The 25,158-nt window shown below is 47.0% G+C and overlaps 1 protein-coding gene across 2 annotated transcripts in view; it reads left to right on the top strand.

Annotated features, from left to right (window-relative positions):
• Positions 1-6,839: 6,839 nt before the first annotated feature.
• The window catches only part of DLG3 (discs large MAGUK scaffold protein 3), a 1,928,515-nt gene continuing 1,910,196 nt past the window's right edge, over positions 6,840-25,158 (top strand). For both annotated transcript variants that reach the window (XM_078640191.1, XM_078640192.1), the window contains exon 1: positions 6,840-7,652. In XM_078640191.1, the coding sequence (XP_078496317.1) occupies positions 7,637-7,652 (16 nt within the window). In that variant the 5' untranslated portion in view covers positions 6,840-7,636. The remainder of the gene's footprint in view (positions 7,653-25,158) is intronic.

Consider the following 25,158-nt stretch of genomic DNA (forward strand, 5'->3'; position numbering starts at 1 on the left):
TCAAAGACTCTATAATGGGAGTTACATTCTAATTGTAGACCGCAGATGTTGTAGTCTTATGCCCGGGACTCCTTATCTAGTAACTACGACTGCGAAGGTCAAGTGCTGTGGACGCTCGTTGTTCCCCAGCTCCTTTCCAGACAGGGAGGCAAGGGCATGGCCCAATTTGAAAATTACTTCTATTCGAATAGATACTTTAAGCAGAATGTAAACAGTGCTTCTTCAGACGCCTACAAGGCTCTCGTCATCAAAAGAAACATATGATCTACAAGTCGCAAGGACGACTGCAGAGATACATTCATTGTTATCAACTAATTCCCCCATACATTTCGCGGAAATTCTAAACGAAATCTTAAATATTTCTGATACCAATGGGGTCTCAAAGGTATTTAAGACAGTAATTTCGATGGCATTAACACCATTCAAAGCCATACTGGGTATTTTTCCAGATTTCGTCCATTCGATTTTTGGCGGACTTCCACTGATCTTGGGACTAATTGCAGGAATCCTATTCTTGGTCCTTATTTTTCGGTATGGCAACCCATGTCACAGACAAAACTCTTGCGACAAGGGAAGAAACAATCCTAGCCATTGGATACCGGGACCGGATATCAAAAATCCTGGGACTCTCCCGGCTTAGAGACCTGAACATGACTTGGTTTCTATCATTTCGACCAATGTGGCAAAGATGTGTTTTCCCTGTATTAAGATGTCTGCTATGCGGAGAAGAATGCGTGTTAGACACCTGTCTGACGCTACAATCGGATGCGCCAATGGATGCAGAAACATTGTTGAGCCCGATCAAGGTTCATGCTTTGTGCTGCCCTCAAAGGCTACCAATCCTGATGACGGCATTCGTGGAAGCTTCACCACTACGATTGATGGGTAGTGAAGTTCAAGATGAAAGCAGCATCGATCAGGTACGACCTTCTGTCAGCAATGCAAATCAGAATGTCAATGGAGAAAATCATGCACACGAATGCATGGTTACACCTATTTCCGAGTTAGTGGAACTTTCCCAGGAAGCTGTTGACAGCTTTTTCGAAAGCCTAAATGATATGATGTTCTCACCAGAGCAGAAATAGAGACTTTTGAGCAAGCTCGCACACGGCGTTCCCTGAATTCGGCCTTCAACTTTAAAAATAAAGTCACATGAACAATTTTCCCTCCAGTTCACGGACAGCAAGTTTTTCAGCAGCCCCAAAATATTTTTGCATATTTTCCGGGACACTATCTTCTGCTTAAAGTAAGAACTATTCTTAGAGAACTAAGGTTTCTAAATTTTAGATAGTTTATAGACATTAGCTGCCCGCTGGTATGTTCACATATATATATTTTATTCTGTGATGGAATGGTCTCGAACTTTTTTTCTGTATTAAGAGCCATTTCATGTGTAAATTCTCATATACCGAATAGCAATAATGTATACAAATGCGATTACTTTGGCATTATTCTACAGCTTGAGTGCATACAATACATATGACTGCAATATTTTTCCGTATATTTGAAAATGTCCAAAAACGTTTATGTATTTTGGGGTGGTAAGGTATACACTATACTCTATAGTATGTTGTACTATGTTATACTATGCATAGATTAGTAAATATGACCATAGTTAGCGTGGAGTGGGTGTGATGTATTCCTATAGGTTCTGAATCGATCCCCCTATTCCTGACCCTATTCTGGTTAGCAAACTAACAAGTTAACTAAGTAATCAGCCCATGAGGCAGAAAACCCCCATGATGCAGATACCGTTATCTGACGCAGTCACACTACGGCACAGGAACGTGTTATCTGATTAGGTCATAACGCTTGCGATCTAATTAGACAAGCGATATTCCTCCAGCCCCTGATAAGGCATACGGAGTTCTCATAACAAATCAAACCTATGACAACCTGGGCAAAACCCTGCGGCCATTGTTTTGATTTCACCGAGAACTTCAGTAAAAGAATGTGCTAACGAGCAAGTCGTATGACATCCTTATTGACGTATCTATGTCCATCCTTACGTCAATCTCGGCACCTTAAAGGTATAAATATTACCGATATTGCCCTATGCGCAAACACGCGTGGTGACGAGACGGAGCAGCCATACTTGCCGAAGCGAAGAGCAGAGCAGACCCCGCTGGCGCAGCCCCGCCTTTCTGACGCGCTGAGAGAAGCTGCTTTCTCCTGCCGAGAAATCCAGCACCGGCGTTTCTGGGTAGCCCTCGCAGGCAGCCTGGAATATCGAGACCAGAGACGAGAGATACCATCCCTCATTCAACCTAGATTCCAGGTACAGAACTGAATAACCCCTCACAGAGAATTCTTTAGTTATTCACTTGGCAAAAACAAACTTAACTTAAACTGTAACTATCTATTCCCGCCCACGCATTAGACTTAGGTCAGGTACACGGGGTAGGCGTATCTAGAAACACCAGTTGAGTACGTTTAGTCAAATGTATATGTGTATGTAATATATTTTATTCATTTTAAACATCTTATGGCTTAGAAACCATATCAATGTTTTTACAGTATTATTTTATACTGCTGCTTTTAATGTATGCACTTTACTTAACTATAAGTATTGCAATAATATCGATCCATTTCTCTTGTATGAGAAAAGAGACTGATCAATAAATAACACCTTTTTATTGAACACGCCCGTCTCTTCCTTTTCTCTACAATCTGATGAGACTAAGAATGCACGTACTGACTGAGTAAAATAAATTGCCTTTTGTTCACACGACTCTCGAGATATACTCTTGATTAGGGGAGAGCAAAGTTGTCATGTTCTATGGTTGTCAGAAACTAAATCCCTTCTTGTCTAATCAGGGAAGTTAAGTCCTCCTTGAACATTCGAGAAAGTTTCTAGTGAACTCTGAGCTAAGCTGGCAAACCCAAAACTTTAAGTCTAGTATCGACAGTAGTAGACCTAGTTAACGTCTGGTCTAGGCCTTTACTGCTGTAGGTATTATTCCAATGCGCAGAGCCTATTGGGATGATAGGAACTACACTACAGCCTGGTGAGAACTACAAAAGAGCTGCGTGTTGCGTGCACTTCCTGGTGAGATGCATCACTGCTCACTCAAGTGCAGAGCGTTGCATGCACAGCCTGGTGAGAACTGCGCATTCGCTGCACGTTGCGTGCACTGCCTGGTAAGAAGCATCACTGCTCACTCAAGTGCAGAGCGTTGCATGCACAGCCTGGTGAGAAATGCACAAGCGCAGCGCGTTTCGTGCACTGCCTGGTGAGAGGCATCACTGCTCACTCAAGTGCAGATCGTTGCATGCACAGCCTGGTGAGAACTGCGCAATCGCTGCACGTTGCGTGCACTGCCTGGTGCGAAGCATCACTGCTCACTCAAGTGCAGAACGTTGCATGCACAGCCTCGTGAGAACTGCACAAGCGTGGTGCTTTTCGTGCACTGCTTGTGAGAAGCATCACTGCTCACTCAAGTGCAGAGCGTTGCATGCACAGCCTGTTGAGAACTGCACAAGCGTGGCGCTTTTCGTGCACTGCCTGGTGAGAAGCATCACTGCTCACTCAAGTGCAGAACGTTGCACGCACAGCCTGGTGAGAACTGCACAAGCGAGGCGTGTTGCGTGCACTGCCTGGTGAGAAGCATCACTGCTCACTCAAGTGCAGAGCGTTGCATGCACAGCCTGTTGAGAACTGCACAAGCGAGGCGCTTTTCGTGCACTGCCTGGTGAGAAGCATCACTGCTCACTCAAGTGCAGAGCATTGCATGCACAGCCTGTTGAGAACTGCACAAGCGTGGCGCTTTTCGTGCACTGCCTGGTGAGAAGCATCACTGCTCACTCAAGTGCAGAGCGTTGCCTGTGCAGCCTGGTGAGAACTGCACAAGCGCAGTGCGTTTCGTGCACTGCCTGGTGAGAAGCATCACTGCTCAAGTGCAGAACGGTGTGTGCGGTCACAGGCTGGTTAGGAGCAGCACTGCACAAGCGCTGCGTGTTGCGTGCACTGACTGGTGAGAAGCATCACTGCTCAAGTGCAGAGCGTTGCATGCACAGCCTCGTGAGAACTGCGCAAGCGCAGCGCGTTTTGTGCACTGCCTGGTGAGAAGCATCACTGCTCACTCAAGTGCAGAGCGTTGCATGCACAGCCTGGTGAGAACTACCGAAGCGCGGCGCGCTGCGTGCACTGCCTGGTGAGAAGCATCACTGCTCAAGTGCAGAACGTTGCATGCACAGCCTGGTGAGAACTGCAAAAGAGTTGCGCGTTGTGTGCACTGCCTGGTGAGAAGCATCACTGCTCACTCAAGTGCAGATCGTTACATGCACAGCCTGTTGAGAACTGCACAAGCTCTGTGCGTTGCGTGCACTGCCTGGTGAGAAGCATCACTGCTCAAGTGCAGAGTGTTGCATGCACAGCCTGGTGAGAACTGCACAAGCGTGGCGCGTTGCGTGCACTGCCTGGTGAGAAGCATCACTGCTCAAGTGCAGAGCGTTGCATGCACAACCTGGTGAGAACTGCAAAAGAGCTGCGCGTTGCGTGCACTTCCTGGTGAGATGCATCACTGCTCACTCAAGTGCAGAGCGTTGCATGCACAGCCTGGTTAGAACTGCGCATTTGCTGCACATTGGGTGCACTGCCTGGTAAGAAGCATCACTGCTCACTCAAGTGCAGAGCGTTGCGTGCACAGCCTGGTGAGAACTGCTCAAGCGCTGCACATTGCGTGCACTGCCTGGTGAGAAGCATCACTGCTCACTCAAGTGCAGAGCGTTGCATGCACAGCCTGTTGAGAACTGCACAAGCGATGCACGTTGCGTGCACCGCCTGGTGAGAAGCATCACTGCTCACTCAAGTGCAGAGCGATGCATGCACAACCTGGTGAGAACTGCACAAGCGCTGCGCGTTGCGTGCACTGCCTGGTGAGATGCATCACTGCTCACTCAAGCGCTGCGTGTTGCGTGCACAGCCTGGTGAGAACTGCGCAAGCGCTGCACGTTGCGTGCACTGCCTGGTGAGAAGCATCACTGCTCACTCAAGTGCAGAGCGTTGCGTGCACAGCCTAGTGAGAACTGCTCAAGCGCTGCGCGTTGCGTGCACTGCCTGGTGAGATGCATCACTGCTCACTCAAGCGCTGCGCATTGCGTGCACTGCCTGGTGAGAAGCATCACTGCTCAAGTGGAGAGCGTTGCATGCACAGCCTGGTGAGAACTGTAAAAGAGTTGCGCATTGTGTGCACTGCCTGGTGAGAAGCATCACTGCTCACTCAAGTGCAGAGCGTTGCATGCACAGCTAGTTGAGAACTGCACAAGCTCTGTGCGTTGCGTGCACTGCCAGGTGAGAAGCATCACTGCTCAAGTGCAGAGCGTTGCATGCACAGCCTGGTGAGAACTGCGCAAGCGCTGCGCGTTGCGTGCACTTCCTGGTGAGATGCATCACTGCTCACTTAAGTGCAGAGCGTTGCATGCACAGCCTAGTGAGAACTGCGCATTTGCTGCACGTTGCGTGCACTGCCTGGTGAGAAGCATCACTGCTCACTCAAGTACAGAGCGTTGCATGGACAGCCTGGTGAGAACTGCACAAGCGATGCGTGTTGCGTGCACTGCCTGGTGAGAAGCATCACTGCTCAAGTGCAGAGCGTTGCATGCACAACCTGGTGAGAACTGCAAAAGAGCTGCGCGTTGCGTGCACTTCCTGGTGAGATGCATCACTGCTCACTCAAGTGCAGAGCGTTGCATGCACAACCTGGTGAGAACTGCAAAAGAGCTGCGCGTTGCGTGCACTTCCTGGTGAGATGCATCACTGCTCACTCAAGTGCAGAACGTTGCATGCACAACCTGGTGAGAACTGCACAAGCGCTGTGCGTTGCGTGCACTGCCTGGTGAGAAGCATCACTGCTCAAGTGTAGAGCGTTGCATGCACAGCCTGGTGAGAACTGCAAAAGAGCTGCGCGTTGCGTGCACTTCCTGGTGAGAAGCATCACTGCTCAAGTGCAGAGCGTTGCGTGCACAGCCTGGTGAGAACTGCTCAAGCGATGCACGTTGCGTGCACTGCCTGGCGAGAGGCGACACTGCTCAAGTGCAGAGCGATGCATGCACACCCTGGTGAGAACTACACAAGCGTTGCGTGCACTGCCTGGTGAGATGCATCACTGCTCACTCAAGCGCTGCGCGTTGCGTGCACAGCCTGGTGAGAAGCATCACTGCTCACTCAAGTGCAGAGCGTTGCATGCACAGCCTGTTGAGAACTGCACAAGCGCTGCGCGTTGCGTGCACTGCCTGGTGAGACGCATCACTGCTCACTCAAGCGCTGCACGTTGCGTGCACTGCCTGGTGAGATGCGGCACTGCACAAGCGTAGAAGTATCGAGCGTGAACAGCCCCAAGAGGCGCTGTTGTACAAGCGCAGCGCGTTTCGTGCACAGCCTGGTGAGAACTGCACAAGCTCTGCGCGTTGCGTGCACTGCCTGGCGAGATGCGGCACTGCACAAGCGCAGAAGTATCGAGCGTGAACAGCCAGGAGAGGCGCTGTACAAGCGCATATCCTGGGGTTCGGCTGGCACTGTGCCCAGTGGTGAGGAGCGGTCCTGCACAGGTGTGCATCCTGTGGTGAGCACCGTCAGCAGGTGCACTAGGATAGGCACGAGGACTCCTGTTATGAGGCTGCCCGTGGGAGCTTCCGTGCCTGCAAGCAGGGCACAGCGTGCAGCGTGTCCAGTGCCCGCCGAGGCGCTGCCCTTGTTTGCCTTCCGGGGGAGGGGCGCTCACTTTGTTTGAGCTCCGGAAACACCGTGCCCAGGATCACCAACTTCAGCAAACTTTCCATGTGAAATCCAGCTGCCCCGGGCGGCGTGCCAAGCCCGGCCCAGTGCGAGGGGCACACCCACCGACGGCGGCTGCCAGTGAGGGAGCAGCGGGTGTGTGGAGACGGAGGGGCCAGGGCCGCTGCGCACTGGGGCGGAGGAGGCCCTGCCAGACCACCTCCAGCTCGCCATCACCTGCCGCCGGGCACAGAGAGGCTCCCGCAGAGGTCCGCAGGGCACCACCCTCTGTGGGCGGTGCCAGCCCGCCCTGCAGTGCACCGGCAGCAGCAGTGCCGGCTGCACCTGCTGCAGTGTGTGTGCATCCGCGGCTGGAAGCAACTCCTGGGCACCGCTCCGTCCCCTCTGCCCGAGCCTTGTGCCAGCAGCATCCGCGGCGCTGGAAGGGGCGCAGGAGGGAGGGATCGGGGAACTTTATGCACACATATGCACAGAGGCTGCAAATACGGGTCCTGCCCCGCGGGCTGCTGCACCACCCCAGGCGCTGCCCAGTGCCCAGCTTACACCCTGCATAGTGTGGGCGCATAACTATCACCCGTCCCACCTAAGCACAGCTCCATGGCGACTGCAGGGCATTCCCGAGTCTCCAGCGCTGCCCTCTGAAGGCAAGGACCCTGCGAAGAGGGGGCATCGTCCCCAAACCAGATCCCCCGAGAGGACGGGCGAAGGACGTATTCCACCTCAGATGCCAGGCTCCCATCACCTACCTTGGAAGGATTGACCCCAAGCTCGCTCTCCCGCCCCTGACCCCGGATTTGCTTGGTTTGCTCCTCCTGGAAGACGTGGGGCACAAAGTTTCACAGTTTGAACTGAACTTTCTCCCTCTGGGAGGCAAGTGACCCAGAGGAAGCCTGCTGCAAGATGATCAGTCCGAAAGGTGAGTGAGGATCTTGTTGCCTTTATTACTAGTTTTATTACTCATTACAGTGACATTTACCTATATTGCAATAAGAGATACATTCATGGTGTAGTCTAGTAGTGTATTCAAATAAACGAGTTATTTACATGTTTGGTGTACTTGTGTGCCATTCTGAGAGTGAAATACCTATTATTGTCACTTAATACTAGTGATTGGGCAGAGATGCAATGACATCTCATAACCTCAATGGAACACCTTTTAGTTCCTCCGTCTTCCTTTTTACCAAATGCTGGTCCTCCAGCTATAGATTGGGAGCAATGGAAGGAAGGTTTTGGGGCATACCGGCATGACATAGAGGGGGAAGCTTTCACTCGGAAAAAGAAAAACATTTGTCTTAAGACATGTTTAGGAGTTGAAGGTAGAACAATCTTCCAGCATCTTCCTCATCAATCTGTGATGGGTGAAGGTGATGTAAAGCATGACTATGCATTTGCAGTGGCAATGCCGGATGTTCGCTTTAAACCACACAACAATGTAATACTAGAAAGCCATACATTCTATAGGAGACTTCAACTTCCAGGTGAATCAACCGAACTTTTTTGAGTGCTTTGAGTATCCTGACTTCTACTGTGACTACAAAACTTTCAAAGAGGAAATTATGAGGGATCAAATTGTTGAGCAGACGCACAATAGAAGAATTCAAGAACCCCTTTTGCCCTCAGCAAATTTGACTTTAAACAAAGCAGTAGAACTGATGGCAGGAATTGAGAGTACTGTATCCAACATGTCAGCGATATCACTTTCACAACAAACTTCAACAGTTTACTCTGTTCATTATGAGATAAAATCTAGGAGGGAAAGATCCAATTCCTGTTAAACCTAGGAAATTGATACATTATTCATGTGGGGGTGATAACTAGTTAGAAAATTCACCATTTTGCACTGCTATGGATAAGACATGGCAAATGTAGGGAAAAGGGTAATTTTGCAAAGGTTTGTACGTCTAGTAAGAAGGTTTATTAGAAATTGCCATTTGTTATCAGTGAATTCAATGAGATGTATAAAGCTCCCCATTCTATTGATGAGAATGTGGTGCAGTGTCTGGATGAATGATGGAGAGTTCGTTTTGTAAGTGGGTGTCAGTCTGGTCAGGAGACCGTACTGTCCAATTAATATGGGTGGTGTTCCAGTAAATATGATGGTAGATTCTGGTACTCTCTTTATTCTGATTGAAGTGAATGATTGAGACAAGTTTTCATATTACTTTGAGAAAATCTACAGTGAGACATAGCGTCTGGGTGAAAACGTAGAAGTTTTAGATGCATTTGACATGGCCGTATCCTTCTAAGGCAGCAACATCCAGCTACAGTGTATGTTTCCAAACATAGATCGTCTTCATTAGGATGGTTAGAACAAAGGAATCTGGAAATCATTTTAAATGATAACAATTCTGATTGAGTGCTCATAAAGTAGGAGTGCTTGAATGTATGGTTATTGCAGCTGTCTGAATCAGAAAAGAGATTAACTGGTGTGTTTACTGAAACCTTAGGTAAGTTGAAGGGTTTCAAACACAACATTCAACTCAAGTCAGCTGTTAAACAAGTAGTGCACAAAGTTAGAAAGCTGCAACTTCTTGTTAGACCGGAGTTGGCTAAGGAATTGGATAAGCTGTGTTCCCAAGACATTATGGAACCCATAGAAGGTTTGGAATGGTTGCCTTGTGTAGTGTTGGCTCATAAGTCTAACTGGTCGCTGAGAATATGTGTAGATCGCAGAAACTGAATGCTAACATTTGGGTGGATAGGCTTTCCCTGCCCAACATCATAGACAAGCTGTGTTTTACGCAAGGGGGAATGGTCTTCCCCACCTTAGGCATATCCTTGGCATACCACCGGGTTGTCTTCATTAGGAGCATCGCCTTTTGACCTCTTTTATCAATTTGGAAGGGGCATTTCATTTTAAGCGAATGCCTTCTGAGTTGGCTTCCGCATCTGCTGTATTTCAGCACTTGATGGAAATGTTATTCGAGAACATTGAAGGAGTCATGTGTTTCCAAGATGACCTGCTAATAAATGCAGGGTGCAAAGGCTAGTCATGATAGGAAGCTTGCACATATTTTGTCAGTACTTGAGGAAAGATGTGTTACCTTAAAAGCAGAAAAATGTAAATTTGGTGTGGCTTATGTTGATTATTTGTGCTGCATATCGTCGCCCATGGTGTGGAAGCTAAGGGAAGTTTAGTCCAAGCCATTGTTGAGGCCCCAGTGCCCAAAGGTAAGGATTAATTGTGATCTTTATAGATAATATGGGATTTTATGCCTGATGCATTCCCATATGTATGAAGAGGACTCATTCCATGTGTGAACTATTGAAGAAAGGGGAAGATTTGTTTAGGATGAAGATTGTATGCTTGTATGTGGTCAAATACAAGAAGTGTGGCAGAAGATGTGGTGATTAAACTTTTTGATACCCATCCTCCTAGCATTGTGGTTACTGGAGCGAGCCAGTATGGCCTAGATGCTGTCTAATTGCAGAGAAGAGGATTAAAACATGTAGTGGTTGCAATCACAAGTCGGAGCATAAAAAGGGCAGAGCCATTGTATTCTGTTGTGGAACCGAAGGCTCTAGCTTGTTGATGGGGGGAGGGTCAACAATTTGTTTTCAATACCTCTGAGGATCTGAATTTACTATTTGTGTTGTCCACAAGCCATTAGTTGATTTGTTTACAACTAATGGAGCTAGTAAAACCATGTCTAGGACAGCCAAGCGGCAGTATAGGTTGCACAAATTTTGTTTTCATATCCAATATATACCCAGTACAAGAACCTTAATGGGTCATTTTTTATCTAGCTCATCACTGGAGTCTGACCTGAAAGATGATGACATTAGCGAGGACACCAACATGTTACTGAGGGCTGTTATCTGTGTTACCAAGGGTGTGATATTAGAATCTGAGTGGTCTGAAGCTTTAGAAAAAAATTAAACTATGGGAAAGTAATGGAGAACCTGAATAAGGGTTGTCCGAATTCGAATGCATGTCTTGTGTAGTGAGTAACAAGTCACATGTCACCATGCCTAGTTCTGTGGAGTCTGTCTCAGTTCCAGGATAAGCATGGTTCAAAATAGTGACTGATATAATTGGGCCTTTCAGCGTTTTGAGAGTTTAGGTCAAGTATGGCATTGCAGCCATCGACTATTATTCTCGATAATCAGAAGTTATTTTCGTTATTAACATTACTGCGTCCAAAGTTAAGGAGGTTTTGAAAAGTGTGTTCTTTAGGGAGAGAGTGCCAGATGAAATTGTCACTGACAATGTTCCTCAATTTCTTTTAGAGTAATTTGAAGATTTCCTGAGGAGCTAGACATCAAGCACATCATCACTTCCTTATATCACCCCAGGACTAATGGACTTGTAGTGTAGTGCAACAAACTTATAAAAGAAAAGATTCAATTGTCCTTAGTCACCAAGTGAATAGGGTACACAAACTGAAGAATCTCTTGTGAGAAATTCACACCACTTCCAACTCTGATGCCAAAGTTTCACCTATAGTATTATTGAAGGGAATGCTTCCTGTTTCAAAGATGAACAGGTTATGGAAGGAAAAGAAAAGTTTACCACTAGCCATTATACCTGATGTGGGCTGTGGAATGGAATGGAATGAGGCTTTGTAAAGCGCGTTGGCTACCCAGGTGCGTCCCAGCGCTGTAGGGAGCTTGAACTAGTCCGGAGAGGTAGGAAGAGAGAGGCAGAGTTAGGTTTTTAAACAGAAGTTTTGCTGAATAGCCAGGTTTTGAGACTTTTCCGGAAGGTGAGGAGATTGGGTTCAGATCTGATATGGAGAGGGAGGGAGTTCCAGATCCTGGCTAGGTTGTAGGAGAGCGAACGACCCCCACATCTGGCCTTCCTGATGCGTGGTACTGAGGCGAGGTGGGAGGTCGCGGATCTAAGAGAACGAGTGGGCTAGTAGGCTTTCACAAGGGGGGAGTTAATGGGGGGGCCTGTTCCCCAGTAAGAGCGATGTGCGATGCACATGCTCTTAAATTCAATTCTGGATCTCACCGGAAGCCAGTGAAGATCTCTCAGTCTGGCTCTTACTGAGGTTCGGCGGGGAATATCCAGGAGAATTCTTGCTGCGCAGTTTTGAATAACCTGGAGTCTGTTGAGTGTGGATTGGGGTGCTCCAAGATATAGGGTATTTCCACAATCGAGGCGGGAGAGGATCAATCCTTGAACCATGATTCGTCTCTAGTGGAATAGAAGGAGAGGGAGGATTTTTCGGAGCAGTCTCATCAGCCCAAAACAGGTGCCAGCTAGCTTAGTGGCCTGATGGTTGAAGGAAAGAGTGTGGTCAAGCCAGATGCCCAGGCTCTTGATTTGCTCCTTGGGTTGCGGGGAATTGCCTAAGCAGGGAGGCCAGATGGGGTCGATGGTTTTGGCGATGTTGTTTCCAAGGAGCATTATCTCAGTTTTGTCCCCGTTAAGTTTGAGACAAGAGCCGGACATCCAGGTGGCGACTGCTTCCAGGCATTTGTGTAGGCTGTGATGAGAGTTTAGGGGGGGGTCCAATGATACCACTAGCTGCGTGTCGTCCGCATAAGAGACGATCTTCACACCAAATGGGCGGACGACATCAGCTAGGGGGCGCAGATAGACATTAAAAAGGGTGGGGCTCAGGGAGGAGCCCTGAGGCACTCCACAATTAAGAGGTCTACTGGCAGAGGTGAAATCCCTCTCAAAAACCTTGAAGGATCTGTCAGTCAGAAAGGATCTCATCCAGCTGATAGCAGTCCCTGACACTCCTATTCCTCCAAGACGATGGAGTAGGATGTTATGATTGACAGTGTTGAAGGCGGCACTTAGGTCGAGTAGGACGATGGCCGTGGATCCACCATCGTCCAAGATCCTTCGTGCCTCCTCCGTCACTGCAATCAATGCCGTCTCCGTTCCGTGACGGGGCCTAAAGCCGGTCTGAGAGAAGTCTAGAATGTTATTGACTTCTAAAAAGTTGGTGAGAACGGAGTTGACATGCTTCTCGAGGAGTTTACTGAGCCATGGTAGGAGGGAGATGGGACGGTAGTTGGCGGGGTTAGATTGGTCGAGATTGGGTTTTTTAATAGGGCTTTGACCATTGCTCTTTTCCATAGAGGAGGGACAATCCCAGTATGGAGTGAGGAATTGAGCAGGTCTAGAATAGTGGGCGAGATCATTGGTGTGATCTGGGTGAGGGTGTTGGGAGGAGTTGGGTCAGTGGGTGATCCAGATTTGACCTGTCCCATAAGTTTCTCCAAATTAGTAAGTTCTAAAGGAGGAAAGCAGTTAAGATCGTGAGGCGGGACTGTCGTGCAACCTGTGTTGACGGAATCTGTGGGTAGAGTGCCGGGGAGGGGGAAAGAAGAGTTGATGATTTCTATTTTCTGGTGGAAAAACTCAGCTATTTCCTCACAGTGGATCTGAGTATTGTTATGGTGCTTCGGTGATTCCGGAAGTTGCAGAAGGGTTTTGGCTATTCGATAGATCTCTTTGGGTTTGGACGCTGCGTTCTCAATCTTGAGTTCGAAGTATTTAGCCTGAGCCAGACGAATATCCGTTTTGTAGTTTTTAATTGCTGTTCTATAGCTTGATTTATCTGATGGGAGGTAGCTGAGGCGCCATTTCCTCTCCAATCGTTTACATACACGTTTGGCCTCTCGTAGTTCATTTGTGTACCACGGGGCTGTAGGATTGCCCCGTTTAGGGTGGGAGTTTTTTAGTGGTAGAACTATATCAAGGCAGCTGGTGATCCACAGGTTGTAGTTATCATTGTCTTGAGTAGGGATGGAAGTGGTAGCCGGTTTGGGATCTTGTAGGAGATCCTCCCACTCAGATAGGTGGAGTTTAGACCAGTTACGTGAACGTTGCGCCATCGGGGGTTGGGGGGGGGGGGAGTGATCGAGCAGGGTCCAAGTGAGCGGGATGAGGAAGTGGTCAGACCAGGGAAGGGGAGAGGAGTTTCCAATGTGGAGGTTATTACAATTGCTGAAGACGGGGTCCAGGAGATGACCCTTTAGATGGGTGGGCCCGGTGACACGTTGGTGCAGTTCAAGGGCGCTTAAGCCCAAGGATAAACCCCTTGCTATAGAGTCATTTGGGTCATCCAGGTGGATGTTAAGGTCACCCAGAATTGTGAAATTGGCAGTGCTAACTGCAAGACTTGCCGCTATCGAGGTAAGGTCTGAGAGAAACTGCCTTTGTGGTCCAGGAGGACGATATATAAGCATACCCGAAAAGGTGTGTGTGGCACTTAATTTTATGAAAAAAGGAAGGCATTCGCAGTTTGGGAAATCTACGGGGGTACTGGTGACAACGTAGTTTGATTTGTAGATTATGGCTAGACCACCGCCAATGCCCTTTTTCCGGTCGAGGCGGAGTATTTGATAGCCAGGAGGAAGTGCTTGTACGAGGTCAGATTCAGAGTGTTCCTGTAACCAAGTCTCAGTGGCGAAAAAGACGTCAGGGCTTATCTCCTCTAACAACACTGAGTGTTTAGGAAGCGAACGGCAGTTAAGCAGCAGCATAGAGAATGAAGTGGGATTCTTTATACCGTGGGAGAGGCGAAAACCGCATTGATTACAGACGGAATGTTGGGTAGAGGGGTCCCATGTGTGTAGACAGGATGGCCCAACTGTCTGGTTTAGTTGGCGAAGGGACTGCGGGTGATAGGTTATTGTCTGGCGTGACGGTTGAACAGGGGGGGTGGCCCCTGGCCCCGGTTGGTCGCGGACGGGCGCAGACGGGCTTGCCTTAGGCGCGCAAACGTCGCGCCCGCTGCGCGACCGGAAGATGCACATGATTTATGCTGTTCCAATGAGTGAGGACCATGGGGGCGTGGCCTAAAAAGGGGCGTGGCCTCTGCTCGTGGCGCGAGGAGTGTTGTCAATTAGCGTGCTGTGTCAGCGCTGGCTCCGCTGCCTCTAACAGCTAATTTCCCAACAAGTAAGTGCTTTAAAAAATAAGCAGAGGACAGCAAGCAGAGGACAGCAAGAGAACCATGAATGGTGGGAAATAGCAAGTAATGCGTGAATGTGGGTGACATGGCGAGAGTCAAACTACATATGACCCAGGTGAAATGGAGTTCTCAGTTTTCTACTCCAAAGAAAGTTGTGCAAGTTGAAAGGTGTGTTGTGAAATTTGATGATGGGAAACGTTGGGACAAGGACAGGCTGTCACATGTGTCTGCTGCTGATTACAAGGTGGTACGATTTGATGTTACCCATCAATTGGGTGAGCATCAAAAACGATGTGTGGAGGATCTGTAGTTTCAGTTGGGTGTTCCGGGAAGACCATCAAGTAGGCGTTTTCTTCCTAAGAAATTTGCATTTCGTTTCATTTTGGATTACATTTGTAAGAGGGAAAATGTGTTGGGTCTTATTTCCTGCTATGATGTAACAGAATCTAGAGTTTTGACTTTTAAAGCTTGCCGAGGCAGTTGCTGCAAACGCTGCTCCCTGTCGGACACAATCTCAAATGCCACATAAACACACTTTTATCATGTTGTGATATTATTGATCTTATCCAATAGAGATGTCTAGCCGCAGATTCCTTACCTTAGAAAATCTCCTTGCATCAGACTCGATCTGGCTGATTTTTGAGCTTTTACTTAGGGCACAGGTAGGTGGTGTCATTTTGCTCTGTGTTGGTGTTGTCCGAGCCGGAAGTGACATGCCCGGTACCTACATAGGCGCCACCACAACACTCTGACTTCAGTTCTTTTCTTTCCGTGCCAGATAGTGCTGATCCGGTTTGAGCTTCCCCTCAGTCACTTTTTGACTGGCCTTTTTCGATGCTCTGCGAACATGTTTAAGAATTTCCTCCTGGTGTGAGGTTATGTCAACAAACCACCTGGCTGGTTTCAAACCATGTGGGGCCTGTCACAGCAAATGCCCCACTTGGTGTGTTTGTGGTGCTTGGAGAAGGACCACGACTCCAGGACCTACAAGGACTGCCATGCCAAGGAGCTGAGGGGGCGCTTCCTTAAGCTTTTTGCCGCCCTGCATTGGTTGACTCTGCAACACTTGAGGTTCTGATCTCGTTGAAGGTCCCAGGACCATTGTGGAGCCCTTTCCTATAGTTGTTGTCATACTCCAAACCATAGGAGAACTCAGGTAAGTCCCACAGAAACAAGAAGTCTAAGAGATATTTGCTGCATTCCATCTGCCACAGTGTTGAAACTGCAGTCACTGCGAATTGGCGGAACCTAAACCCAGGTCTTCTCCGTGCTTCCCCGATTTTCCTGGAGCAACCCCTGCTCAGTTGAAGGAGTTCTATGAGGCCATGTGCCTCATATTTGGGCATCCAGGCCCCTCTATATCGCCTTTGGCCCCCATTGGCATAAGAGGGGGCTTCAATTGGATCCACGTTGATGAGTTCGCCTTCGAGGCCAGTCAGGCACCATGGATCACTAGCTGAAGCCGAGCCACCAGCGAGACTGAGACCTTCCTCTGTGCCTGGTCCAGTATGGATGCCCCTGGTGCCTTAAGCGGTGCTACCCCCATTGTTATTCCCGACACGGAACCAGAGGGGCGTCCTCTAACACTGACTCCAGGGCCAATCAGGTCCATGCTTCCCGGAGCAAAGCCAGTGCCTTATTTGCTTGCTAGGCCTGGCGAGGGAGACAAATGGACGGGGTCAATGCACCCTTATGGTTACCAGCTACCAGATGAGGAACAGAACAACTTGTATGAGGAACTGGAAGAGGCCAGTGTGTTAGATACCTCACACTAACCTGGTCTCTCCTCCAACTGTTACTACAGAGGAGGGACACCTTTTTGCAATGTTGATGCATATGGCGGATGAGGTCTTGGACCTTCAGGTACCCACAAGGTCAGTCAAGATGAACGTCTTGAGGATAGTATTTGCCTGGTCCAAGCCTCGCATAGGGGTTCCTGTGCATAGCAAGATTGCCCGCTGCCATCACCCCACTCCTGGGGTCCCCAGTTTCCTTACCCAGCACCCCACCCCGGAGAGCTTGGTGGTCCAACCCTCCACATCCAGAGTTAATCCCGGCACATTCCCTACCACTCAGCCCAATAGGGAATCTAAGAGGCTGGATATCTTTGGCAAGGGAATGTTCTCTTCTGCCAGCCTAGCACTGCGGTCGGTCAACAATGCATGCCTATGGGACCATTATTTCCATATGATATGGGACTCGGTTGCTCAAGTGCTGCCTATGATCTAGAAGGATGCCCAAACTATACTCACCCAGTATATTGCCTGTAGGTGAGATGCAGCTAAGTTCAACATTAGGTGTGGACTTGACAAGACTGACTCGCTTGGCAGAACGATTTCATCGTCGGCGGCCTACCGGCGCTACGCCTGTCTGACTGGCTTTTCAAGGGGTGTCCTGGCTTCCCTCATGATCATGCTCTTTGATGGCTTGTCTACGGCCCCTTGTCACCTCCAGCCTGCCTTCTGCTCCTTTCGTGGCCAGGAAAGGGGCCTCCAATTACGTTCATACCCTCCCAGCCACCACAGGCAACAGGCTCCCAGGCTTTTCGTGGCAGTGAACGTGGGTCTCATAAAGCACATGGAACAGGTAGCCAGTGGTCGGGTCAGTCCATCCCCTGACAGCTACTGCCTCCAACCTTTTTTTGTTTGCCTTCCGACCATTTTGGACTCCCAGTGCTGGCAGCATATGCCATCACCTGTCCCACTGGCAGTTAGTGACGTCAGACCACTGGGTCCTAACATATCATGCAAACTGTCTACTCCCTCCCCTTTTTGACTACCCCACCACCCATGCCACCCTCTTATGATCAGTTGACGGATTACCGTCTCTCCTTGCTCTATCAAGAAGTGCAGGTTCACTTGGTTAAGTGAGCAATGGAGGAGGTGCCTGCGTCAGAAGTTGGTTTTGGTTGTTATTCCCGCTACTTTTTGGTGCCAAACAAGGATGGAGGACTTCGTCCTATCCTAGACCTGCGCCTTCTCGACCTCTTCTTGAAAAAGAAGTCCAAAATGCTCATGCTTGCCCAAGTTCTGTCTGCTCTGGACCCGGGGGACTGGATGGTTTTACTTGACATGCAGTACATATATTTCTACATTCCCATCTTACCTGCTGTTGGAACTGGCCCTTTCTGGTTGGCTGAGGCGAGACCTTAGCCAGGCAGAACCTACCGCTCCCGTCAGGTGCGGCTGATTACAAACACTGTATATAACCTGCGCTCACCTTTTGGTAGCTTGGCACTGAGCAGTCAGACTTACTACAGAAGCAATGTGTAAAGCATTGGCACAGAACTCACTCACAATAAGTACTTGTAGCGTCACAACAGAGACTTCACATGTATAAATAACATTTATATTCAACACACACTTAATAATCAATATAACATGAACAGCATATACTTCTGGGCATAAATAACATTGGGAAATATATCTAGTAGTACTAGGCCCAGCCATGTTAGAATCACAACAACAATATGCACAACTGGGAAGGACTCCATCCTACACCCCACAACACCCTTATGCGATGTAATATATTCTCCACCCCTGGCCCACCCCAACAAGCATTATAAATCAACACTACATAGTTAGACATTTATTAATTTTATTTAACAGTTCACAGCACTGCACGTAATACGATGTTATTAAACAAATTACAGCAGTGAGAATATATAAATGATCAGCAAAGTAAAAAACATCACCACGTTATCTGCTATTAAGATGAATTACAGAAACAATTACCACCTGTCAGCCAGTGCAACCCGACAACTAGGAATTTGTCACAGATTTTACATCAACCGAATTAGCGTTGTATACCAGAACAGCCCACATCATCACGCCCTTGCTTGAGTAACATAATTCTGCACAATGACACTAAACACCATTCGACCCACCCAAATCCCGCACCAAAAGATATTGTTTATACAAACCCCAGAAGCTTTTTGGGCGGCTTTGCAGGGGCATTAGCTCACTGAATATTTCAGATTGTGTATTACAAAAAATCATGTCTTTTTCTCACTCAGACTTTGGGGGAGGAGGACCGTGTGCCCAGCGCAACGCTATCCGCCGCTTTGCCAAGAGCAAACCCAGACCCATAAGTTTCCTAACATCTTTTGGCAGCGGTTTTGTGTATTCCAATAGGGCCAATAGAGGGTCAGGGGCGAGCAGAGTTCCAACCACCTCTCCCAGCTCATGAAATGTTTATTTATTTATTTCTTTTGAAAGTTTTATATAGCGCGAACAAGATCTTTGCAGATATCAGAGCGCTTTACAGACGAAAGGAACAACGTGTGAGTAAATAACAATTGGGGTGGGGAAGGTACATGCGGGAGCATAGTCAGCCAGATACATCAATAATGATACAAGTACAAATAATTGATAGCGTAAACACGCAGGCAGGTCAATAACACGAGTCATACAAAAATGCAAAAAAAAAGATCAGTAGAACTGAATGGTACAACGCCTGTAAATATCATCCCCAGTAATAATTCAAGTGTATTTAGGATCGCTTTTACTTCTTTCTTAAAAAGTATTGATTCCAGAAGGCAGCAGTCTGGGGACAGGACCATGCCACGTGGAAAAAATCTGCGCAGCTTACCCCGCAGCGCTCACAGCAGTCCGTATCTCTCAACCCATATCTGTGGAGTCGTGCCGGCGTGTAGTATACCCTGTTAAGGAACTTGAAGTGGATTACTCTGTGCCTGCCGTTTAATTACACTGATTGGGTGACCTCGCAACAGTACCTCCATGTACTGTCATCTATGGGAGCACCTAAGTCAAGCTGCCATTGTGCTCTAGGCGGAGAGTAGTTTGTTCGGTTGTATTCCTGCGATATGGTGTATATATTAGAGACCATCTTATGCAGAGATTTGGCGCGAAGGAGGTTGGTGAAAGAGGGAGTGCGGAAGGCTCTAGATACTAGTCACCCAACAACGCCTTCATGATGTGATGTGCCTCGAAATAATAAAAGTGTGTGAGAGTTGTGGCTCTTTGCCCCCCAGCGGCAACCTCATCGCAAGTGCAGACTTTTCCCTCAGAGAAAAAATCTCCCATATTATGGATCTGGACCCCCCTAGACGATTAAATTGCTGTAACCTCCACACTCAATGGGAACCATTGACACCAACTCAGTGGGAGCAGAGGGGAGGATGGCAGGGTACCCGCTTGTCTTTTTAATAGCTCGTACCACGCGTGAACAGTCGAGTTGATTGAGTCAAGGAGGAGGGGGGTAGCTCAACTGCAATCCTCTCTATGAGGCGGTGCTGGAGTGTATGCGGGCCATGGCACCAAAAGTAGGCATGTGAGCTATGAGCAGTTCTATAGTATAATTCGAGATCCGGGGCACCCAGTCTGCCCATAGAATATGGGAGTGTAAGCGTATCCATCTTAACTCCTGGGGATTTTCCCGCTCACGCTAGTTTGACCATCAAGGCATTCACCCAATTAAAAATGTATTTCGGGATTACCATAGGAATGTTGTTAAAGAGAAATAATAAACTCGGCAATACAATCATCTTTATCAGTGAAATGCGGCCCATGAGAGAGATTGGCAGCTTGTTCCATTTCTCTATATCACCCTCTAGTTTGGTCATCGCTATTCCGTAATTATCACACGTCGGTGTGCACCTGTATACCCAAGTATCTCACCGCGTCAGTGGTCCACTGCAGTGGAAATTCTAAATCAAAAGGGGCCATAGTGGGTGTCAGTGGGAAAATAACAGATTTGCTCCAGTTTATTTTTAACCCTGAGACGCCACTGAATCTTATCACTTCACAAATTAGAGGGGGAAGGTTAACAGCAGGGTCATGTGTGTATAGTAACATATCATCAGCATAAGCTGACATAATCAGGTTGTATAAAGGTCAGCGAAGGGTTATGGGAGTGTTCAGAAATATGATGGCGCTCTACAGGTAGTGGTTAGAGGGTAATTGTGAGGTTTTAAGTGGTTGGTGCTTCTTGGTCAGAGATAACCCTGGTCTCTGAGGAAAGAGGGGGGAGAAGAACTCCACCTTCCGTATATATGTAGGCAAAGTCAAGCGCACACAACCTAAGTTAGTTCCATGGTACGTTGTATATCATTAAATGAAAGGATAAGATCAAACTCCAATGTTGTTGTCTTGTTCGTTATTTATTTAATCCAGTGAGAGTATTTGTTTCACAAAAAACCAGCCGACACGTGTTTCGTCAATAACGGGGTGGACCCGTGACTCTTCAGGGCTGGGGAGATAAAGTAGAGTATGAAAAAATACTTATGCGGGGTGATGGTGAATGGGAGTGGGTATCTGGAGGGGAGGGTATGTGAGGGCCAGTGTGAGAGGATGTGAGGGAAAGGAGTAATTGGCTTAAAGGCCAATCGTAGAGACGTGGAAACCAATAGACGGTGAAAGGGGATGGACAGGGTGTGAGCCTGAGGTTCAGAAGGCACCCGAGTGAGACTTCAATATAAGGTGAGTGTGATCAGTGTGATCAATGTGGTGGTGAGCTGCTATTCATACTGTTACCAATTCAAAAATGCAGCGACGCGAGAGAAGACCACATGGTGTGTGTCATGTGGGAACAAAGTGACAAGCTGATAATCACAAAAACTTCAACATACTAAATGCAATATCATATATCCTGTAGAAAAAGGGTAGAAGGAATAAACAAGGCAGAAGAGTTATCTATTAGTCGCTCGATTTTAGTGTCGTGGTGCGTGGGGTGCAGTGTCCTTACATTGTCATGCAATTTTCTTAAGTATCATCCATATGTTAATAGGAAATGTCAAGTCAATAAGCAAAAAACATAATATCCATTCTAGGCAAAGGTAGATGTGCCTGGGAGGACAAGGAGGTATTGAAAAGTATCCCTACGTACACGCACAAAGATCCACGTTTCCATCGTTACTTGATTTTATCATTTTTTCAGTTTTGAATGATGTCTGTGCGGTGTGTACCAATAACATTCATAGCCTACGTATATGTGTCTATGTTACAAAGTATAATGTAGTAACCTAGAGCATGCGAAGAGGGAAGGTATCCAGAAATAAAAGAACAATGTTCTATCATTTGACAGTTAGTAAAAGGCAGGTCAGTCATAGAAAGAAATCCATTGTGTATGGTCATTGCACTCCCCGTGATTTTGTCAGGTAATATGAAGTCTAATAAACATACCTAGATTTTTGTACTAGAGGTATTTATCAAACCTAAAGAAGCCATATCTGTATGGAGGAAGGGTGCCGAGGGATGCCATACCCAGTTCTAATCCCTTTGAAGGTGGGCTCGAGTTAAAATACAAAAATCATTTAGCAAGCGGTAGGCTTATATATGATTTGCGTTAGGACAGCAACAAAAATAAGGAAACCCTTTTAATATGTATTTAACAAGGGGGACGCCAGGTACTCAAATAGTGTTATGGTTTAACAATGGAGATAAGTATTATCACACATGCGTAAGTAAAACATAGTAATGGAGTGTACAGTAACGATAACAATAAGAGAAACTATGGAGTGCAGGCATACCTGTCGGAGTTACGCTGAAGGCAGTATCTATAGAAGGTCGAAAACCAGGGAAAGGGCACATATGATAATTTGTATAATGAGTATTTGAAAGGAAAATGTCTTAAAATGATTGTAATCCTATCAAGAGGTGCTTTTTGTAGAAGGCTGGACTCACCATCGGACCGGTGATAATTCTAACCCAGTCCTAATGAATATATGATGATACAACGAATTCCGTTGCAACGCATGCCTTTACCACGCATGCGTTACAACGGAATTCGTTTACCACGGATAAACTTTTCCTCGAATAACTGCGTGGTGACGTCATACGTCGGTAAGAGGAAACGGCATTTTTTCCGATTTCTCTTTAACGACGCTGACGCCGACGTGACTTATGGTGAGTTGTTTTATTTGGGGGGGAGACCCCCCCAAGCCCCCCTTTTTTTCTTTTTACCTTTACCACATATGCCTTTACTACAAACCTCGTAGTAAAGGTATGCGTGGTAAAGGCATTAGTGGTAACCACGCATGCGTTGTACTGCATGCGTGGTTAAAGATTTCGGGGGAAACGGCTTCGTTGTAAAGGCCGTTTCCCGTCCTAATCGGGTGTAAATAGTAACGGACGCGAAAGGGAGTACTTCCAAAGCATCCAGGAAATGTTCGGGGTCGAGGAATCCTCCGCCGGGTATGCGGTCGGTCAACACAGGCAAGCCGATCCGCTTGCCTCAATTCGTCGCCTGTGGTGAAGAATAAAATTAAGTACAATTTGGGCAATGTTATGGAATCCGACCCGGGAGGGTGACCAAAAGAGGAACTAAGCATTGTATGTATCAGGGACACTGTGGATATCTGTCATACCTTATTGCCGTGGCGAGAAAAAAGGAGGAGTGGTCCGTGGGTTCTCCGGGTTCGTGAGAACCGAATGCAGTACAAACATGGCTAAAAGAGCCGATTGTCTGAGGACGTAGTTACCTGGCGCAAGCGACCCGCCCATAAAGCTAGAACGTCCCTCTGTAGTTCGCAGTGGAGCGGCACTACTCGAAGAAAGACTGGAAAAGTATGTGAATCTTGACCAGTTCGAGATAATCGATTAGCAGTATGAAAGGAGAAGAAAATTTGTCCGGGGTAGCTAAGGCATGAAAAAGTGTTGCGGACAAGATGTTATTGTGCACCAAGGTCTGTGCAGATAGGATCGTCCTATCGAGAGCGTTATTCGCGTGTTAACTTAGTGTCAAGATAGTATGGGGGAGCTGTAAAAGGAGGTTAGGAATAGTTAGTTTCTTGAAGTAAAAATAGTGCCACAAACATAAATTCGAGAATTTTTCTTGGCGTTTGAATAGGCCATTGTTGTAATTAAAGGAAGATTACAATGCAGTATAGTTCATAAGTTTAGATACTGATCAAAAAACTCTTACCACCTGCGGTTTGTAGGATAGCAAAAATTATTAGAACGAAAGTTTTATTAACCCTTGAGATGAGTGTTGTTGTGATACGAGGGAAAATCAGAATACGGTCAGGTACGTTCGTAGCCCTCATATGGCAAGAGTTAGATGAGCGGAGTCATTTGTACAGCTAAGGCCGAAAGCAGTTAGAATGGGGCTAAATAAGGAAAAATTGAGGGCCCAGTGTGTAGAGCATATATGTGTTGTGGTAAATGTTAGCAGAACGTATGTAAAGAATGAAAACCTGGAAACTGAATTTAGAAGTGTCGTTGAGTAGTGTGGTATAGTTCCATCAAGCATAATTCAACATTATCAGCATAAATACAGTAATTATTAAATTCACAATTTTGCAGACAGTTCTCAAACACCGGTAGTTCAAATTCACAGAAAATAATGAAGTTCATCATCAGTGTTCTGGCCGTGCTTAAGACTTTGTGCTCGCATGATCCAGATTGCTTCCTGACGTCTTAGTCTTAATTCACGATTACCGCCTCTTGCATGAGGCTCGATCATATCTGTGCCATAGAAGATGAACTTTTTGTTGAGGCCTTGTGAGGGGCACGTAGCCATGTGGATGGCCATAGGATAGCGTGCATCTTGAGTAAGAATGGCACGTGCATGTTCTCTGATTCGTTCCCTCAGAGGTCTGATTGCGCTGCCTATGTATTGGCTGTGGCAGAGGCATTCAATAATGTACACTGTGTATCTAGTGCCACAGGTTATGTTTGCATCAATTTTAAATTCATGTTTGTAGTATCCTTTGAAGAACATGGTGTCATGTTTCGCCCAACGGCACATACCACAACAACCACATTTGTAGAAACCTTTTGATTTTTTTGTTAACCATGAAGTAGGTTTTGCTGTTCGTGGCATGGTGGGACATAGCCTAGTTCTGAGGTTTTTCCCTTTACGATAGGTAATTTGAGGTCTGTTGGTGATTGTATCTTTCAGTGCTCTGTCGGCCAGAAGAATCCCCCAATGCTTGTTGAGGCTTTTTCGTATTGTCAGGCTGATCTCATTGTAGTCCATGATCAGGGATTAGAACTGGGTATGGCACCCCTCGGCACCCTTCCTCCATACAGATATGGCTTCGTTAGGTTTGATAAATACCTCTAGTACAAAAATCTAGGTATGTTTATTAGACTTCATATTACCTGACAAAATCACGGGGAGTGCAATGACCATACACAATGGATTTCTTTCTATGACTGACCTGCCTTTTACTAACTGTCAAATGATAGAACATTGTTCTTTTATTTCTGGATACCTTCCCTCTTCGCATGCTCTAGGTTACTACATTATACTTTGTAACATAGACACATATACGTAGGCTATGAATGTTATTGGTACACACCGCACAGACATCATTCAAAACTGAAAAAATGATAAAATCAAGTAACGATGGAAACGTGGATCTTTGTGCGTGTACGTAGGGATACTTTTCAATACCTCCTTGTCCTCCCAGGCACATCTACCTTTGCCTAGAATGGATATTATGTTTTTTGCTTATTGACTTGACATTTCCTATTAACATATGGATGATACTTAAGAAAATTGCATGACAATGTAAGGACACTGCACCCCACCCCACGCACCACGACACTAAAATCGAGCTACTAATAGATAACT

This window comes from Lissotriton helveticus, chromosome 4_2, assembly GCF_964261635.1.
Source record: "Lissotriton helveticus chromosome 4_2, aLisHel1.1, whole genome shotgun sequence".
Taxonomy (NCBI): domain Eukaryota; kingdom Metazoa; phylum Chordata; class Amphibia; order Caudata; family Salamandridae; genus Lissotriton; species Lissotriton helveticus.